Below are 20,049 nucleotides of genomic sequence, written 5' to 3'. Positions count from 1 at the left end.
AACAAAAGCTTTTAAAGGGTTGTATGAACTTAAAGATAAAATGAGGTTTTTTTCCTCTGGAGCAAAAGTCTAATATATTTTCATCTGTTTTCAACGTTATACATAAGGATCGATGGCTGATAAATATTTTGTCTATATTTTTGGTGAACTAAACATCCCTATATGTCTATCACAGAATTGTATAAAACACATAACCATGAGCATTTTTGTATTCCTTTCTGGGCCTTTACGGTCATGGAGAACCTTTGCAATTTGTGGCATGATAAATCCGCCATTGTAGAGGACCCTGGAGTGTGCAGTGAAGTATGATGGGACATAATGAAACCTTCCTCTCTGTATTTTATTTGAGAAATCAATGCTTACTTATTATCGCATTTACCAAAATTCAATTTTATGACACTTGAACTTGATGGTTTATACCAGCCAGGTAGGCACAATTTGCTGTCTTGGAGTTATTTCAAATTTATATATCATCGCAACCAAGTTGGATATATTAAGTGCCTTGATACAGTTCAAATAATGCACATTACACACTGCACTGAATCATGAAAGAATTTATTAGTCACAATGGACGACAAAAGCATTCAAAGTCCTTCTCTAGAGAAACAGGCGCCAAAACGAAAGTTGAATCTACAAATGTTTCAGTTGATATCCCTTGCATTTCAGTTTTTGTTTGCATTCTTGTATTATTTTCCGAGATAGAAGAAGTAATGCTTCAAGAGAAAATCAGTCAGTTGTGGTACCCCTTTGAAATAATTGGTGACAAAAATGTATCTTTACCTCTCCCATTGAGGTACATGTGTACCAGTTTTTATGCGAATACTTGTATTGCCTTGTATTATTGTTTGAAAAACAGAAGTGGAAATGGTTTGATTGGGTCAACCTCTGAAGAGAAAGCCAAAACTAATCTACACCAGTTCACATGCAGATGCACATGTACAGTGTACACCAAGTTTCTTTCAATTCCATGTATTACGTTTTGAGTTAGATTGCTCTCAAAAAATCGGTGAAATACATGCTAAACAGGGTTTGTGAATTTTTTAATTTTTTTTTAATCAAAAATGTCAATTTTTTTTTTTGTTTAAATCAGATTTTTTTTTTAAATTTAAATCAGATTCTTTTGATTTTTTTAAAAATCTTCAAATTTTTTTGTAGATATTACTTTACATTTATAAACATAGTATACTTCATACAATAGATGAATCCATTCAGCTTACTTTTGACATTAAGATAAGTTCTCTAACTATTCAATAAATTTTTAAGATTTATAAATATATAATAATGCTTAAATAAGATGTAATTTTGTTTCATGGTTTGTTTAAAGATAAGGTTTCCATCATCATGTGCGCTTTTAGTGTAAAATAATATGTTGAACAATTACTTTTCTAAACTATATTAATCATGATGTGTAAGAAAAACTGCAATTTTTTTTTTTTTTTTGGTTCTGAACTGTAATTTTGGAGTAAAAGCAATATTGCAAGAGTGAAAATCTGTTATACACACAGACAGAGGGATCAATGTAGTTTTGCCTGTTGAAATTAAGATGATGCAGTGTAGCTAAATTTAGAGCAACTTTCTAAAAATGCAAAATTAATTTATAAAAATAAAATTAACTGATTTAAATCAAAAATTTTATTTAAAAAATCACTTGATTCAAATCAATTGATTTAAATCAATGACTTTTCTTTAAGAAATCACTTGATTTTAATCATGATTTAAATCAAGCTTATTTAAATCAACAAACCATGATGCTAAAAAAAAAACCAGATAAACATATAGTTTCCAGAAATGGTTAAGCAGCGGCATACCATGGACGACATCTGGCACGGTAATTTGTGGGGGTCATCCTCCCCCCCCCCATCTATAGGCGCAAAAGAAAAAAACATGGGTTCATGGAAAAGCATGATATTTATGCAATTTTCAGAAACAACTACATTTGTATTATAACGGGTGTTACCCCCCAGACAGGTGACACCTAATGTGACACCCTAGGTGATGCCACTGGGTTAAGATAGGCTCAATGCACCTTAAAACATGTTATAATACAAAAATTCTCTGGTATTTAACAGTTTCTTTTATGCAGAAGAAAGTAATCGAATGATGATCATTTTTCATCTGTATCATTCGACTCCTAGATCGTTGATAATTTTTAGTCTTTTAGTCATAAACAAAAATGGGGTTCCTCTAAGTAAAAGCAAATTACTAAGGGTTACGTGGCCTAAAAAGTTTAGGAACCGCTGCCTTAATCAATGGCAAGAACTGGAAAGCTGTAGCACACAGAAGGAAGGAATGGTTTCACTTTTTTTGAGAAAGTCAGGGTCTACCCAGGACTGTTGAACTAGTGATGATGATGATAATGAGGATAAGGCATGTAATGTTATATTCTTTAAATCTTAAATCTAATAACAGCATTACAATGTATGTTACCTGATTTCCAGCATCAATTTTGACTTCATATGATCCAGCTACAGTATTTGTAGGATCTACCCAAACAAATGTTGCAGAGAATTGTTGTCCAGGCCCCCATTTGTGAATCAGGCCAGGTTCTGAGAAAGGACCCAATATTCGGCCAATGTTTCGAAATAATTGTTCTTTTAAATCGTATTCAGAACCAACCTAAAAAAAATGCATAAACAAAATTAAAACAATCAAAATTCTTTACACTGAAAATAGCAGGGGTCTGTCCAGGATTTTTCACAGGGTCCGTTTTTTGTGAAAAATCAAATAATTTTGTGAAAAATCAAATACTTTTGTGAAAAATCAAATACTTTTGTGAAAAATCAAATAATTTTGCAAAAAAATTTTTTTTTTTTTTTTTTTGCAAAAACGAAAGTTTCGACTCTTGAGATGGTGGAAACTGCATCATTGACACTTAAAGTTGAGTGTTTTCTCTCTTTTCTGTCGAGAATATCATTCTTTAGTACTTTTCTAGTATTTGGGGGGGAGGAGGCATCGCTGGGAGATGGGCACCCCTCAAGTATCAATATTTATCTACCATTCTACATCATGTTAAATTATACTAGAAATGTTATTTGTATAGTATTTAAAACAACTATAAGAAAAAAAATTCAGTCAGGGGTTCAGCATTTAAATTTTTAACCCAAGACACTGTTTAAGAGCACAGAGTTTCGTTTAAAACTTATAAATTCCGCGATTTTTACAAAAATAAAAAAATATTTTATTTGTTTACTTCTTAACTAAGCGTACTAAGCATCGAAAATGCGAAAAATCAGATTCCCATAGCGGATGCAAAGAGATTGCAATCCTCAAAGTGAAGGCATCAAAAGTATAAAAACGGCTTGTAAAATAAGTATTTTGAATAAAATTATTTTAGAATTGCAGTTTAGAGCCCTATGATAAACATATCATTAATATCTGGACACAGTTGAAGCAAAAATAATAATAATAATAAATAATTAAAATAAAAAATAAACGATCGATTCAGCATTTTAATTATTGACTCATAAAAGAAAATGGAATTCTGCTTTAAAAACCTGAAATAAGCTTTGTTACAAAAATAAAGAACCCTTTTCATTTATTTGCATCCAAATAAAGCGAAGTTAGCTAGAAAAAAGAATGAAATATGATTCTCATATCGAATGTAAAAAGATTTTGTTTTTCAAAATGTAGGCATCTATAGAAAAAAAACGGTAAACAAAAGAGTTTATTTTAAGTTAATTATCCTTTTTAGCATCAAAAAATCAAACCCATATAACTTTCTCCCAAAATAACAGTTTAACATCGCACCGCCAGACGCTAAGTGGCGATAAACATTTAAACATTGCACCGCTAGACGCTGACGCTAAGTGGTGATAAGTTTGAATCTGGTAACCCTATCTGAAGCGATCACCCCCCCCCCCCCTACTACCCTTTGCAGTTCTAAGTTCATTTCGCTGTATATTATTGATTATTAAATCATGAGTGGGGAGAAAAGTGCTTACTACGCCTATTCAGAGAATGTTGACGCTTTTTCAAAGAAGTTTACAACAACACCGCTGCATAAAACAAACAAGCAAAATTATAAACCAAACTGACTTTCAGCTGTTAATTTCTTTCAAAGAAACCAACAGGCATTATATTTATTTGGCCGTAGTAATTATTTATGGCTTGCAGGAGCATCACAAGAGTGCCGATTTTTTTTTTCTTTTGCGAAATTAGCCGATTTTGTATAAGTTGATTCCTCTAATTTAACTTTAAAAAAGGTTCCAACCATTATCGTTTTTATACAGGAAATATGCTGTATTATTTTAATTTGAGATTTGCTCTTTCAATAAACAATTTGTGAAAGATCCGTTTTTGTTTATCAGAATTTTGTGAAGGGTCCGTTTTGGTTGATCGGGATTTTGTGAAAGGTCCGTTTTGGTTGATTGGATTTTTGTGAAAGGTCCGTTTTGGTTGATTGGATTTTTGTGAAAGGTCCGTTTTGGTTGATCGGATTTTTGTGAAGGGTCCGTTAACGGACACAAATTTGCTCTGGCCAGACCCCTGAATAGCACACAATTTTGTCAAGGAAAACAATTTATCCTTCGGTACTTGTTTTTCTGGGTTTCACTAATGTTCGCGCTAAATTTCTTTTATTTTTTTATCAATCTGAAGGAAATTACACTTTATTACGCTAGAACAAAAGTGGGAGATAATTTGCAACGGTGTTGGGCTGCAGATGTTGCTTTTTCTAGCTACTGATCATTATAATAAATCATATTTTTCAAAAAATAATTTTGTACTTTTGTTCAACAGGCTTTGTATTGTTTACTTATAGAAGAAAAGATTTATCATTAACCAAAAGTGAATGTTAAAAGATTACTGCACAATTACAACAAACCTTACTTATAACACCTCGCATAAAAAAAATGCTAAACTGACAGTACTATGTTTTTAACCTGGTATTTGAAGCTCTGAGTAAATCATTTTAATTCTACTCTTACAGTAGGCAAAATCCTGCTAGCATATATTTATGCTATACAATTGTAATGTATGTATTAACATATAACAAATGCAGACAATCTAAAATACTATATGACTTACTGCTGCCACTACAACTATTTACTAATTTAGATACTAATAATTTAAAATTTTATATTATACATTTTTAAGCCTTAACTTACAAACTGCTAAATGGCAAACTGCTAAATATCCTGCTCACTTAGAACTTAAAGAACAAAAAGAAAGAAATGTAACATTTTTAATGAAGAAAAAAATAATTATCTGACCTGCAAAAATTTTAGTCTTCCTGTTGGACCTACACTTTTATGTACAATATAGTGTTGAATTGGCCGAACTTGAGTTTCTAATATTACTGGTTTATCAACACCAAGGGCTTGAGCTTCATACATTATGAGTAATCCCTGCAAAGCAAGAGACAAATAACAAAATATTTTAATTGAATGTGTCAACAAAGCTATAAAAAGCTAATGTTTAAGAATGTATATTATAGACATAAAGTTAAGATTTGTCACAGAAAATTTTAAAATCACAAATTCTATTTCTAATGTATTCATATGAAGCTAACTATAATATGAAGAGAATAAAATATACAAAAAATAGTTAACGCGGCCACAAACATTTTAAAAAATAATAACATGCCTTTAAAAAAAACAAGAAAGAATATTCAAAACAAAAAAACAAAGATGAATAAAAATTTTAGTACTTATTTAACTTGGTTTTAAATTTTTCACACATTTTGGGTAATATTCACACATGAGTAAAAATGATGTTAAATAACGCACAATTTTAATAATTTTTAAAATTGATGCATTAATTAAATTTTCATAAAAATAAAACTTAAATCATTACGAATTATGATGAAAACTTTATTGACTTTCATCATTGTGGTATAAGAGGGAAAAGCAACTGAGATCTAAATTAAACATTCAGCTTACATATTTAACAATCACCGATTTTATACCTAAAACGTACACACAGGAAGAAATTTACATTGGAACATTATACTAATACAACTTTCTGCACTGTATACAAGCTCAGCAAGTTTAATCAAGAAATACAATAATTGTTATGACATTGTTGTTTACACCCTCTGTTTCTTCAAAATCAGTAATTCTAAAAATACTTTAAAATATTCCACTTTTGAAAATGAACTCATTTTTAATTATAAGCCTTTGTAAGTAGATACAAACATCAGATTTAAAAAATGCCCTCAATTACATGTTCAAAAATATTTAAACAGGGTCCTTGAAGAACATCACTTAGCTTTCGCTAAAGAAATAATAGGAATACAAAATGTCCATGCTTATTCCCGTACTAATTCAAATTCAAGTATTAGTAGCTGTAGAACCTAAACTAAGCAATCTGTAAAAGTTGCTCAAGACTAATTTCAAACATTACATCTCTTCTGCGACAACTCAACTGCAAGCACAAATATTGCGTACAGAAATGGATCCCTGTTTATGCGGATCTGGAATTAAATGAAATTGCAGACTCTCTGGTAGAAAAGGCCAGAAGTCTGGGTCAGACTGACATTCCTTTTTCTCTGGCATAAACAAATGCCTTTGCAAAATCTAAACTTCTAATACTTTTCAACGTAAAGACTAAATACCAAATCACTGAACTAAATATTGTCAGGACAACAGCTAGTACTCTCATAAGACTAAGAATGAACCATCACAGTGATATGAAACTTTCTGCTCAAGAAGTACGAAAATTGTTACAACTGCCCCCCTTTAATTACCCTGCATATCGTCGCCTCAGAGCAACAGTAAAATATCTTAGTGTTATTTCTGGGATTGGATATCTTACTGTTGCTCTGAGGCAACGATATCTGCCAAGCTGTAGCAGCAACAATGCGTAGCCTGAATAACCCTCAGAAGACGCTTTATACTCAGAGTTGGCTTATAGTTTCATCATTACATTTAATTTTCTCTCAACAAGATACATCAACAGAATCTTTAACTACAGCTAAAAAGATTAGAAAATATGAAACCAATAGTAATATCTCAAAAATGGCAATACTAAACTTGCTATGAAAAATCAGTAGTGAATAAGGAAAAAATGTTTACTAAAAATCTATCATCAAAATTATTTTTAAAAAACAAGTATTAATGGAAGAAAAACAATTACCTTAAAAACATCATTTACATTATATAAATTTGCTTCTAAAGTAGACAGGAACTTGACTTTACAAGCTCTATGGGCAGTTTGAAGTTGTTTTAATCCTAAACGTGAAAAACTTTCATACATACTGACTTTAGAATCTTCTACAGGTGGTGAATTGTCTTTGAAATGATAGTCATTTTGCCAATAGCTGTCTAAATTAATGACACCTACAAATTTCAAATAAAGTTAAAAAATTATATTACAATTATTTATACAAAGTAATGTTCACAAATTATAACACAACTGTTTCTCCACAGTCATTAAGAATCAACTTTTCAAATTCTGAAACATTCACAACTCATTCAGCAAAGACAAATAATTTTTAAAACACTATGTTTAATTCATCTTTCACAATTTCATAAAATTTTATCAAATCTTTACTAATTCCATCTAACTAAATGTTGTTAAGTTCTTACAGATTGAATTTACCCATCTTTTATTGCTATGTTCAAAACAAACACAGTAATATCTTGCTGTAACAATCTATACTAATATTATAAAGAGAGAGGGCGGATTTTTGTGTGTTTATATGTTCAAGGTAATCTCCGGAACCACTGCACCTATTTGAAAAATCCCTTCAGTATATGAAAGGTGCTTTCTTACTGAGTGACATAAGTTATAATTTGAAAAAATCTGATAAATAGTTCTTTTATTAAGATAAATAAGATAAATAAATACCTTTGTGCTGAACAGTAAAGTAAGACAAAACAACGTTAGATGAAGCACAAATTTATTCCAGTTTAGGCCCAAATTTCACATAAAATTCCGAATACGGGAGTGAAAAATTACTTGCACATATTAATATTATACATTGTTGAAAAGGGTAGAACTTTCCATGTTCTAAACAATTTCTTTCAATGCTGTAACTTAATTACGGCGGGAGTAATTTGCTTTTTTAGCTCGGACTTTTTTAGGTTTAGCTGAAATTTAGGCACTACTTCCTTCATTAAATTTATCAATAAAAAGTGAAGGAATTGTCCCACAGTTTTCTTTTTGACACCATTAGAAAAAGCGACATTTTTTACTCCAGATCTCTCTGGAGAAACTTAGCTTCGATCTTCAAAAGAAAAAAAGTTACAAGCGTTTTTAAATCAAATTCGAAAAATGTCATTTTGATTTAGGTTGACAGGCTTTTTTTTTTTTGCGTTTCTATGGTTACGCTTTTTCAATCCATTGTTTCTTTCCTTATTTCGCATTTAATTTCTTAAACTTATTTTATTTCATGTTTCCATGGTTACGCCTTTAAAATCCATCTTTTGCATTTTAATTTCTTAAAAGTATTTTAATATCTGTCGTCATTGTTTGGAAGGGTAATTTTGCATGGTGTTTTTTTATTTATTTAAGCCTGATTGTTGAATATATGTCACTTGACACAATTTTTATTCTCAAGGTAGACCGGGCAACGCAGCTCTTTATATATAAAGGTTTGAAAGCTATTGTTAATGTGATCTTATACTTTTTTGTTTGTTTGGTGAAGCATTTATTATTGCCAAAGAAAAACATCCACTTCACTCGCAAAAGGGATGGGTTCCGGTAGCGTGGTCGCTTGGTGCGTTGAGCAGTTCAGCCTAGGATTATTGTTTTAAAACAACCGTAAATGTAATTCATTATTTTGGCGATTTGTATTGAAAGAAAAGAAACTTTTCGATTTGTTTTTATCTGAGTGAAATTTAGGAAATTTTCTTCTTTTTTTCTGACCATGATTTTTGAATGTTCCACGGAATGGTTTTTGTTTTTTCTGTTAGACGGATGGATTATGATAGCGTGGTTGCTGGACGAGTTTGGCAATAAACAATAGAGTTATGTAATTATTTTTACATTTGAAAGATATTATTTGATGTCTTTTCTTGCTTATTTAGTGAAATATTTTAAATTTCAGTAAAAACCACTTCACTTGCTAAATAGAGTTTTAAAGCAACTGTAAATCTAATTTAATAATTTGATGAAAAGTTTTGAATTCCAAAGAAACTTTAATAGTTTTTTTTTTTTTTTTTTGAAAATGTGTATGCATTTTATACAAAGAAAAATTATCATTTCACATCAGAGGGGGAAGGGGCATCAATTTTTTTATTCAACGGATTTCCATTAAATTTTTAGCACTGGCATCGCTGTGCGGGTACTATTAGTATATAATATAATGATAAATCTCTCAGTAACTATATTTCATGCTATTCAAGAATTTAACAATATTAATTTCTATAAAATAATATTTTTCTTATATGTTAGCAATAATTATTCAGATTCAAGTATTGGGGATTAGTAAAAGGAAGAACCTTTTGTACCGTATTACGCCACATTATCTGGCATGCCACAAAATTGGGGGGGTCACCAGATTTTCAATAACACTTGCCTGGCCTTTCCAGCACGCCGGAAAAAAAATTGATATAATAAAAAATATGGGTTCAGCTTAAAAATAAAAATAAGTTCTATACATATCTCATTATAGTATTAATAAACAGTTTAATTTTGTAAAAATATTTATTAACCAATGATATAAAAAATATTTTAACTACAGCTAAAAGAATTTACCATAGCTATTTAATAAATAAAAATTAAATTTACCTCTCTCTAAGGAACCTAAAATAATTTATTTAAATAAATTATGAACAAATCGCAATAATGATGATTGCAGTAACAATGAATTGATTACTTTACCTTACCATATAATTAAATACATTAATAATGACCTATCATAAACTACAAGCACATATTATATGCAACTAGCTGTGTCGCCCGGCTTTGCACGGTCCACCTCCAAAATAAAAGTTATGTCAAGTGACGCGAGTTCAACACTCAGGCTTGAACCAAAAAAAAAGTCAGTGAAATTTTACGGCAGATTGCGGAAAACCCCCAAAAAGCAAGCATTTTAAATCCCCTGATTACAGGAAAAGCCTCAAAACAAAAACAAGAATTTTATCTGTTCATATTCGAGAAAAAAAATGGCAACAGATCTTTCATCTCAATGATTTTCTTCACCTCACTATATATTTTAATAAAAGCATTGTTGTGGAAAGTTGAGATGAAGCACTGAATAATAATTTGAATGGAGGAAAGCCTTCAAAAAGTAGGGATTTGATTTTGAAATCTAAGAGTCATAATTAATAGTTTTTAATTGATATCTCCGCTAATTATTGTCAGAGGATTATGTTAAATAGCCAAACATGAAGAGGGAAAGATTACGAATCCATCGATACCTGGTTCGATGGTCAGTTCACTGTCGTTCGGGAAAAGAAGCTTGGACACAAATAGATACATAGATACGCTCAGTTTTTAACTATATATGATACACATTTTTTTAGAAGGAAGGTTACTTTTGGGATTTATTTATTTTTTTTCTTACAGTATTTGATTTCCGATTGGAACTGAATGGGGAATTTTATTTTTGTTTGGTTGCAAAACAAACCTTGAATTATCCGGCATGCCGGAAAATTCGAATTTCCCGCCATGCTGGTCAACTTCGCTTTTTTCTGGCATGCCGGATAATGCGGGGTAATACGGTAGTTATATCCCTTCCAGTCAAACTTTTCTTTACTGAAAAGGAAATTTAGAGTTTTGAAATCCATGCATCCCCTTTCATGTACTCTACAATGCCATGCTCCCATTGGTTTCATCAACCTGTGTGTATTTCTATATCGTCGTCCCAAAGCAACAGTAGGATATCTTACTGTTATTCCTGGATTTTGATGTCTTACTCTTGCTCTGAGGCGTCAATATGTCCTTCCTTCTTTTCTGTCTAATTGTTTGCTTCTTTTCAGTTAAAGAAAAAAAAAAAACAGCCTTGTGCAAGATTAGAAGAACACTTCAAAGGATTTATGAAACAATAATGCACAAATTACAAAAAACAATATATTACTGCATGTGAGATGAACGTTTTAAAATTAAAATGTAAGGCCCTATTTGTATTTCTTAGACAAAAAAAAAAGCTGAGTCCAACTTTCATATCTCCAATCTTTGTTCATTAATTAACAGTGAGAAAGAATGAGTAAGCAAACAAAACTTATGGCTGTCTTTCAATAAAAAAAGTTTTTTAGATTAAAAGTATATTCTCTCCCTATAATGAGACATCCCTCAACAGTGATAACTGTATCATGTTCCTTAAGCATTGTTGCATCGAGATTTTACTACATTCCAAATACTACGACAATAACAAACTCCTTTTTAAAAAGGTATATTATCAGTAAGTTTCACAATTTTGAAGATGTTGGAAGATTCTTTTAATATGTTAATTACATAAAGCAGATTTGTTTCAAATGACTTTTTAAAGTTTCATACCACATAAACATTTGAGCTATTTTTTAAAAATGAATAAAGTCAACTTTAAAAGTTTAAGAATTTGTTCAACAAAAGCAAAGTAATATTAATGAAATAAAAATAAACTAAATTTACACTATACTATTTTTCTTTTCTTAAACATTCACTATTACTTACTTTATGTATTAAATTTTTTATTTGCTGAAAATAAAGCTTTATGATGTTAAACTCATTTTAGCACTCTGAAACTTCAATGCATCAACTATTTTAACAGCTGTAGTCGAATTTTTCACATGAGAAGTTTTTTTAATACTGAAAAAAAAAGGCTGAAATAAATAATATAATAAAATTACTTTTCTTTGGACCATAAATCCATGTTTCCACCTGTTCTATGATTTGCTGATTTACAATTGGTTCAAACTTTCTGGCAAAATAATATGGACGGTCTTCAGTAGCCTATCAAAAGAAATTTTGAATGTCAACTGTATCCATATATACGACTACATACGAGAGAGGAACAAATACAAACCCGAATTTTTTAAAAACAGTTATTGTAACAACCAAAAAAATATATACATAAGTCATCCTTTTTCTACATAGTATCCTTCCCCTGATGCATATTTTCGTTATCAGATTGCCAAGATTTTGATGCTGATGTGATAGAAAGAAGAGGGACATGTGCAGTGTCAGTTGCACAAAACTTCTCTATACTTGCATCATCATCAAATTGCTGTCCTTCTAGCCCTTTTCAGAGTGGTATAAACAAATGATAGTGACTAAGCAATAAATCTGGACTATACAGGGGGTCTTAAAGGTTTCTGATGACATTTTTCTAAGTTTTCCCGCTTTAAAACAACAGTATGCAGCCATGCAGTTTCTTGGAGAAAAATGCAACACATTGCTTACCAACGTCACCTGTTGTGGTATGCAGCTTATGCTGCATCTAAAACCAGACTGTAATAGCCTGTATTAGTTGTCCTTCTTCATTCATGTCACAAATGGCAGCAATATTGTCGACAGTGATGCTTGTACGCGGTCTCCTTTCATCCTGTTAATTTTCTACAGATTTCATTTACTCAACTTCTCTTCCTGACACTCATACACTCAAGGGTAGAAAGTATTTCTTTCACAAACTGTGCGTGAAGCTATCTCAAAATTTCAGAGTTTGGTGCCATTTTTTGGGAGAAATTTAATAATGATGCATTGCACAACAGATGTGCGCACCTCTTGTTCATTCATGGCATATTGAAGCAGCCCAGATCTTCAATGTGTGTACAAACACAAAAATTCTTCTTCAGAAATCCTCACCAACATATTGGCAACTCACTATCACGAATTAATTACTAACAGCAGCGTTAGTGTTCAATTCCAGTTCATACTTGATCTGTCCTCGTATACACACACACACACAGTCAATTCGCAATGACTTGAATATTACTATAACTTGAAGTTTTTATCAAGTCCAATTCCCTTGTCTTTAATTCCATGCTAATCATTCCCAATATCTCAAAGTTAACTTCTTTTAACTCGAAGTTTTTTCAAAGATGACTCGAAATTTATTTTCGAAGAATGGAAAAAAAAAGAAAAAACAAGTGACGATGAGAGAGAAATTCATTCAAATAAACTTGCAATTCCTGCACATTAGATCTCTAAAGCAAGGAGAACACCAGTTGAGCCAATGTGCGATAAAGGAGTTACACATGCAGAAATGAGTATAGTCATAGCTTGTTTTCTTTTGTTGATGTACTGTACTGCTTACACTTAGACATACTGCTAGACTACGAATCTGCTTTTAAGCTGTCAGGTTGTCATCTTAACTGATTGTACCTTTATTCAAAGGTTGACCTAAGTTAAAATGCGTTCCCATTCATTCTTTAGCTTGATCATTTGCTGATAAGCTCCTGAGAGAGAGAGAATGAGAAAGATTTCTTTTTACTATTAAAGATGTCTAAGCAAAAGCTAAAAAAAACCTTTAGATTTAGAAAGTAAAGTAAATCTTATTTATGACGTTGAAAGGAATCCAACAATAAAAAAAAATGATTGTTCAAAAGCGGTATACTAATCCATGAATCCGAATTTGAAACAAATGAAGATGTGCACCTTTCCTGAAGTAGAATCAGCTCTATTCAAGTGGTTTCAGCAGTATCGAAATCAAGACCATGCCATTCCTATAAGTGGGTCTTTGCTGCATGAGAAAGCAATGAATTATGCTACATTACTGAACATAGAAAATTTCCACACCAGTGCTGAATGGCTGGAGAAGTTCACCAGACACAATTTGGTCTTCAGAACTTTTGAAAGACGGAGAAACTACATATTACGCAAAGAAACTTTTAAGTTCTGTAATTTTGTCTATTATATGTACATATTAATTTCAATTTTTGATGGTTTTCAATATTAAAATGTAGAAACCCGAAACAAGCGGTAAGTCGAACTTCCGATAAGTCAGTTTTTCGTCAGTCCCTTCAGTTTTGAGTTATCGCGAATTGAATATATATATATATAATATATATATATATATATATATCAGGGTCGTAACCAGACTTTTTTTCCTGCCGACGGTTTTAACAAACACAATCCTGAAATCCATATGATTTTATTTGTATATTATACTGATTTTTGTTACAATAGGTTATTTAAATGGGGTGGGGGATGTGTCTTTAAGAGAATTGTGATGTGCAAATGTATCCATTAAATGAAGAAAATCCATAAAAGATGATGTATCCATTAAATGAAGAAAAGGAATCTGATAAGTACATTATGCGCGCATAAACCCCTCCTAATGGACACCCTCGAATGCGGACAACCCTCTTATTACGAATGAAATTGAAAAAAAAAAAAACAGAGATAAATAAATAACTAATAAAAGTTATTAAGGGGTTTTGAAATTTCAATCAGCTATTTTCTGAATTAAAAAAAGTCAAGTTAATTTTTAAAAATTTTAAAAATTATAAATGCAAATACTTATATTTTTTTCCAGAAAATGCCTGGACAACTGAAACAAATCAATGTGCATGCAGCTAAAAGTTACAATAATTGCACCTAAAATTGGGTCTCAATTTAAAAGAATTACCTGAAGTCTTGGCCAGTCTTCAGGCTTAAAAACATTTGGTGAGCACCCACACCAATCAACAATGTGTTTATACTGACACTTACATCCTTGCTTTCTTTTCCAGTTTGTGACATGTAAGTTATTATCAATCACAGTTTCACAGAACTCACTGTTTTGAAGAACAGTGTGAAAGAAAGACTGAAAGAGAAGTGAAATCGCTTAGTAAATAATAATCTTAGTGATAAACCATCACAAATGTATCAAAAATTCATCTTGCAAGACAAATGTTGCTCGGTTACCTAATATTTTACACATTTTAAGTGGGCTACATCAGCAATACACATTTTTAGACTTAATTTGATAAAATTTCCCTGAATACAGTATATTTTATACATACATATAGGTACATATCCTCACCTCAGAGCAACACTAAGACATTGTCAAAAAAACAAAAATGAGTATATGATCTTGTTCATATTACCAAATGTGCCTTTATTTAGTGGAGTGTTCGAAAAAATTTTATATATACAAATGTTTTGTGTGCAAAGCATAACTTTGAGTTGCAGAAGTTCCAAAACTCATCTTAGTTTAGGGCAACACTAGGTTAAATCAGATATCCTTCTGTTTTACTAAAATACGAGCATCAAAATGTTAAATTTGTTAATATTACTCTAACATATTATTGCACGATAACTTTAGTTCCTTTTTTTTTCATGATTTAATAGTTTTTCTGCAGCAGGCAGTTAATAATTTTATTTTCAATGATAAAATCCTCTTAAAAGCTGTTCAAAGTTTTTCAGTATTTTTCCTCTGTTAGTCATGGTAGTATGTTAATGCCAATCTGCAGTAGAAAAAATTATATTTGATTGAAATACTGTCACAATTTAAAGCAAAGTATATTTGATGTTTATTTGTTATCTACAAATGATTACTACGTTAAAAAAATAGGAGTGAAAAAAAAATGCGCAGTTGGTGACACCATTATCAAAAGATGAATATTTAGTTCAATTATAGCATTATTACAGAGTTCTATACTGCCATGGGAAAGTAAAAAGCAGTGTCTGCAAATTTTTCTTTTTTTTTTTTTTTTTTTTCATATTTGTCATCTATTGTGCTTTAGCTTTATTGTACAAGCTTGCTGACTTGGTTTAAAACTGAAATAAAGCACAAAAAAATGTCAAATTCTAACAATTCCCTATTGTTTGTATGGAATTCAAAACAGGTTTCTTCAAATATCTCAAAACCTCATTTCTGCAGATGCTCTGCTTTACCTTGCCACGGCAGTATAAAAATCTTTACATTTTCTATAAGAAAGTTATTTAGAAAAGTTTTCTATAGAATTCTATAAGACGGTTTTATAGAAGAAATTATTTTTTAAAGTTTTTAACAGAATTCTATTTACAATTTTATAGAAATGTATTCATTTAGTGATAGAACAAAGGTATTTTGTTTTATGTAGGGATTTTCATTTATTTTTTTGTGTGTGTTTAGTGAACATTTTATTTAAATGATATTTTTTAGCAAAAAAAATGCGGAACACTTTTTCTGGCTATTTTTATATGCATAATCTATCCTATTAAAATATGTGGGCATCTGTCTTTGTGTCTGTCTATCTGTCTGTTTGTAACTTCTTCTAGAGTAAACTGTAAAGGTGAACAAATAACTGAAAATCTAATGTAGCGCTCATTAGCTATAATTTCATTTTTTCGCAGGTGATAGAAAAAAGGACTTAATTTTTCTTTTTCATTCTTTTTCACGAATTCTGGATTTATGAATGTTTGAAAACGAATTTTAATTCTTTAGGATTTATAGCTGGAAATTAATTTTACGAACGATCCAAAAAAGGTTCCTTGACAGTTTTTTTAATGTCAGTTTTCCTTACATTCTTCATTTTCCTTTATCATTTCTTTTCTCTTTCTTTTATTCGTGATTCAATGTTTTTTCTGAAGTAGGCAGATGACAATTTTGTTTTAACTTTATTGTAGACTTTTACAATGATTGTAGTATTTGATCTAATTTTCATAAGGATTGTTAGCTCTATAATGAGAGTTTTATGGAACCGCTACTCTTATTCTAATCAGGGTTTTGAGGAAATATTATCTGAATTCGAATGGCACTTTTTTTTTTTTTTTGAGGCCGGGAGGGGGGGGGGCATTATTTAAAGTTTGATGGATTTTTTTATGAAAATCTGTTGACATGATTTTTGAAGTTTTTTAATCTCAAAAAGATTTTTTTCTTTTTTTTGGAACTATTTTACTAATCCTGTTTAGAAGGGATTCCCGTATTCAATATTTAACAAGATTTCTTTTCCTGAAAACAAGTATAATGCTCGTATAATTGTTGTAAGAATAAAAACTCAATCAAAAAGAGAACAAGTTTTACTAAATCCAGTTTATGCAGAAAAACCATACATTCCAATCAGAAAGAAGAATGATCTGGTTTCCGTGTGTGAACAAAATATGATTCCAAAGAAGCAATACTTCTTTACATCTCTAAAGGGATCCGCCACTAATGACAATGATAATAATTGTAATTCTGAATAATATCTGGTTTGGGTGTACTTCCAATTAAAATGTTTAATAGCATTAGACTTTTTTAAACTTCTAAACACAACCACAAAACCGCTTATTTTCAATCAACTTTACTGATGAGCTGGAAGCCGCAAAACAACAGCTTTATATTTATCTTAGCCAGGGCTGCAGAGTCGGACTCATTTTGTGACAAATAAGTCAGAGTCTGACTGATTTTGTGGTAAAGGAGTTGAAGGTTTTAAATTCAAAGACTCAGAGTCGGTCATTTTCCCTCAAAGTCTGCAGTTCTGCCAGTGCTGTTGGAGTCGGAGTTGAAGGCTCTACAATTCCCAGAGTCGGAGTCGGTCCTTTTCTCTCCGATTCCACAGCCCTGATCTTAGCAGTCTTAATTGAAAATGATTTTTTTAAGTAAAACACTAGAATATGTTGCTATTCGCTTTTATATCCTAGTTACTTTCAGAAACATTAAGAGCAACAGTAGGACAAGTGAATTTAATTATTTTGCAATAAGATTAATTAGATTTTTAAGTACACCCCTTAAAATGTACTCAAAATCTGGGGGAGTTCCTAATTTTTTTTTAAATCAATGAATTACAACTCAGATATTCAGCATAGAAAAAAACATCAAACTTTCAAATCAATTTTACTAGAAACTCTTTTTGCACATGTCCTACTCTTGCTCTGAGGCAATGATATATATATTTGTGGAAATTTTAAACTTTGCCTTTTTTTATAACTTCATATAAATTTTTACAGCAAGAGATGAAAACAATCCAAATACAGTATAACGTCGATGCAACGATTGTCAAAGGACTGATAAAAGTTGATCCTTGATTTAACGATATGCTGTATTTTCTTGTGCTTCATTTGCATTGATTTTTCACTTTATTCATGTAAGGACTGTTATACTATCCTCTGCTCTCTCTCACTAGAAGAATATTCTAGTTGTGCTACCAATATATGACAACATATTATTTTATTTATTTTATTTTATTTTAAACCAATGATGCCTTTGTACCTGCCATTTCTAGCTTATCCAGTGAAGGGTACAATGGTGGTTGAGGGGGAGGGAAAGAAACTGAAGGGTATATATATATATATATATATATATATATATATATATATATATATATATATATATATATATATATATATATATATACCCTTATTTATATATTACACACACACACATATATATATATATATATATATATATATACATACATACACACACACGTACATATACATACATATACGCATATACATAGAAAAACCATATATATATATATATATATATATATATATATATATATGGGGGAAAAGGCTTGAAAAAGTTAGTAGGCTCGAGGTGCTATATTGAAACCGAGTTACTAGGAATTAATGAGAGAGAATGCTGTTACATATAAATCCTCGTATAAAATAAAAATATTAACTAAAAAGTAAATATACAAAAATACTTATAGTGAAAAGGCTCTTGGTTAAAAGGTTGTATACATCCAAGTTGAAATGCCTGGTAACGGCCCACTGTAAACATCCCCAGTAACATTTTCAAAAAAGAGGAAGATACGGCTTAGTGAATCCTAATACGCGTATCTGTTTCTTCCTCCGATGTTTACAGAAGAGGATGAGAAGAAGGGCCAAAAATCTGCTTTCATTTTGGAAATTAAGTACGAAAACAGGAATAATATAATATAATAGTGACGAAAAGAGTTACATTAAAAGGTATATTATGCAAAAGAGCAAACCGGTTGTAGCAAGAGTACTTGAGATACTACGACGGGCTTTCTCTTTTTCTCCCTTTTCTTTGAAATATAATATTAATAACAGTAATAAAGTAAAACATATTAACACATAGATTTAAAATATACTATTACAACGGCGGCAGAGGGTGCACGAAATAGACTCCAAGAAACGAACTCTCGTGGACAGAGACTTTTAGTAAGGAGAACAATAACAAACCGAACTGCAGGCGTGGGGCATTAAGTGTTTTAAAGAAAATACGTTACTTTTGTAAATATGTATGTAGTTTGATGTAAATAGTTAAATGTGTGTTATTGAAACACATGTGCTATCTTCCATAGTAGGAGTATGTCTGTCGCTCGTATTGATTAACGCCCACTGAATTTATTTATTCCATTGCGAAAAATCATTAACGAACAAGCCTAACGGGTAAGCAATTTGTTCTTGCTTTATTATAATTTAGAATTGTATGATGCAATATATTTAGAAGAAGGTTGTGTTTGCTAAATATACCTCTGCAGGGAGCAATGTATAACGGAAGACAGTCATAAGGCCATGCAGAAGAGTATTGTTTTGTTGAGTTACATATGAACAGAAACTGCGATGCAAGGCAATCCAGTCACTTCCACCATCCACTCGTATTCCAAATGGTAGGATTCTGTCTCCCAAACGCCACATATGAGTATCACATTCGTAAAAAGTTTTGTCAAGTCCTTGCTTGGCAATGAATCTGGAACAAAAGGAAAAAGCAACACAGTTAGAGACTCTACCCTCTCATTGTAAGTTTCAGCAGTCACCAGAAATAGGAAGGATTTGAAAAAAAAAAAAGAAATCTAGGAAAGAGTTTTTTTTATTTTTTCTGTCTTTCAAATGGGCATCTAGGTGATTCTCCAAAAACCTGACATTTTCCAGCTCATTCAAATTTTACGGGATTCCTTGAATCAGAAAGGACTGGGCCCCGACTGTTGATCCTTCTATTCTGCTTTTGAATTTATGATTTGTCATATCTGTGTACGGTTATAAAACTATTTCAACGATGTAGTTATTCAGTAACATTCTAAACTACTGAGTTTATACATTTTTCTTTTTAGCTTTTTTGGTTTTTACGCAGTTGGGTTTTTTGTTTTTATTTAATTTTTTTTTTAAATAAAAATGCTGGAAAAAATATTTAAAAAATTATACTTACTCTTTGTTAGGAACTTATTAAGAGGAAAATAGAGGGAACACCCTTTAACTATCCTACACCCTCAAAACAGGGGGTCAAACTTTCATACAGCAAGAGAGTGACAAGCAGCACCAGGAGAGTTACAAAATGAAATTCTTCATGAGTTATTTAAAATGTAACTATAGTAATAAAGAAATAAC

At 31.0% G+C, this 20,049-nt stretch overlaps 1 protein-coding gene across 1 annotated transcript in view; it reads right to left on the bottom strand.

Moving 5' to 3' along the window:
• LOC129220683 (xylosyltransferase oxt-like) overlaps positions 1 to 20,049 on the bottom strand; it is a 51,496-nt gene that overhangs the window by 4,451 nt on the left and 26,996 nt on the right. Inside the window, exons 7-12 of the mRNA XM_054855113.1 lie at positions 19,198 to 19,414; positions 14,435 to 14,611; positions 11,715 to 11,817; positions 7,075 to 7,277; positions 5,211 to 5,345; positions 2,428 to 2,616 (exon numbers count right to left, since the gene is read on the bottom strand). Coding sequence (XP_054711088.1) covers positions 2,428 to 2,616; positions 5,211 to 5,345; positions 7,075 to 7,277; positions 11,715 to 11,817; positions 14,435 to 14,611; positions 19,198 to 19,414 — 1,024 coding nt within the window. The remainder of the gene's footprint in view (positions 1 to 2,427; positions 2,617 to 5,210; positions 5,346 to 7,074; positions 7,278 to 11,714; positions 11,818 to 14,434; positions 14,612 to 19,197; positions 19,415 to 20,049) is intronic.

This window comes from Uloborus diversus, chromosome 4, assembly GCF_026930045.1.
Source record: "Uloborus diversus isolate 005 chromosome 4, Udiv.v.3.1, whole genome shotgun sequence".
NCBI classification, from domain to species: Eukaryota; Metazoa; Arthropoda; class Arachnida; order Araneae; family Uloboridae; genus Uloborus; species Uloborus diversus.
This window is presented reverse-complemented; position numbering and strand designations above follow the sequence as displayed.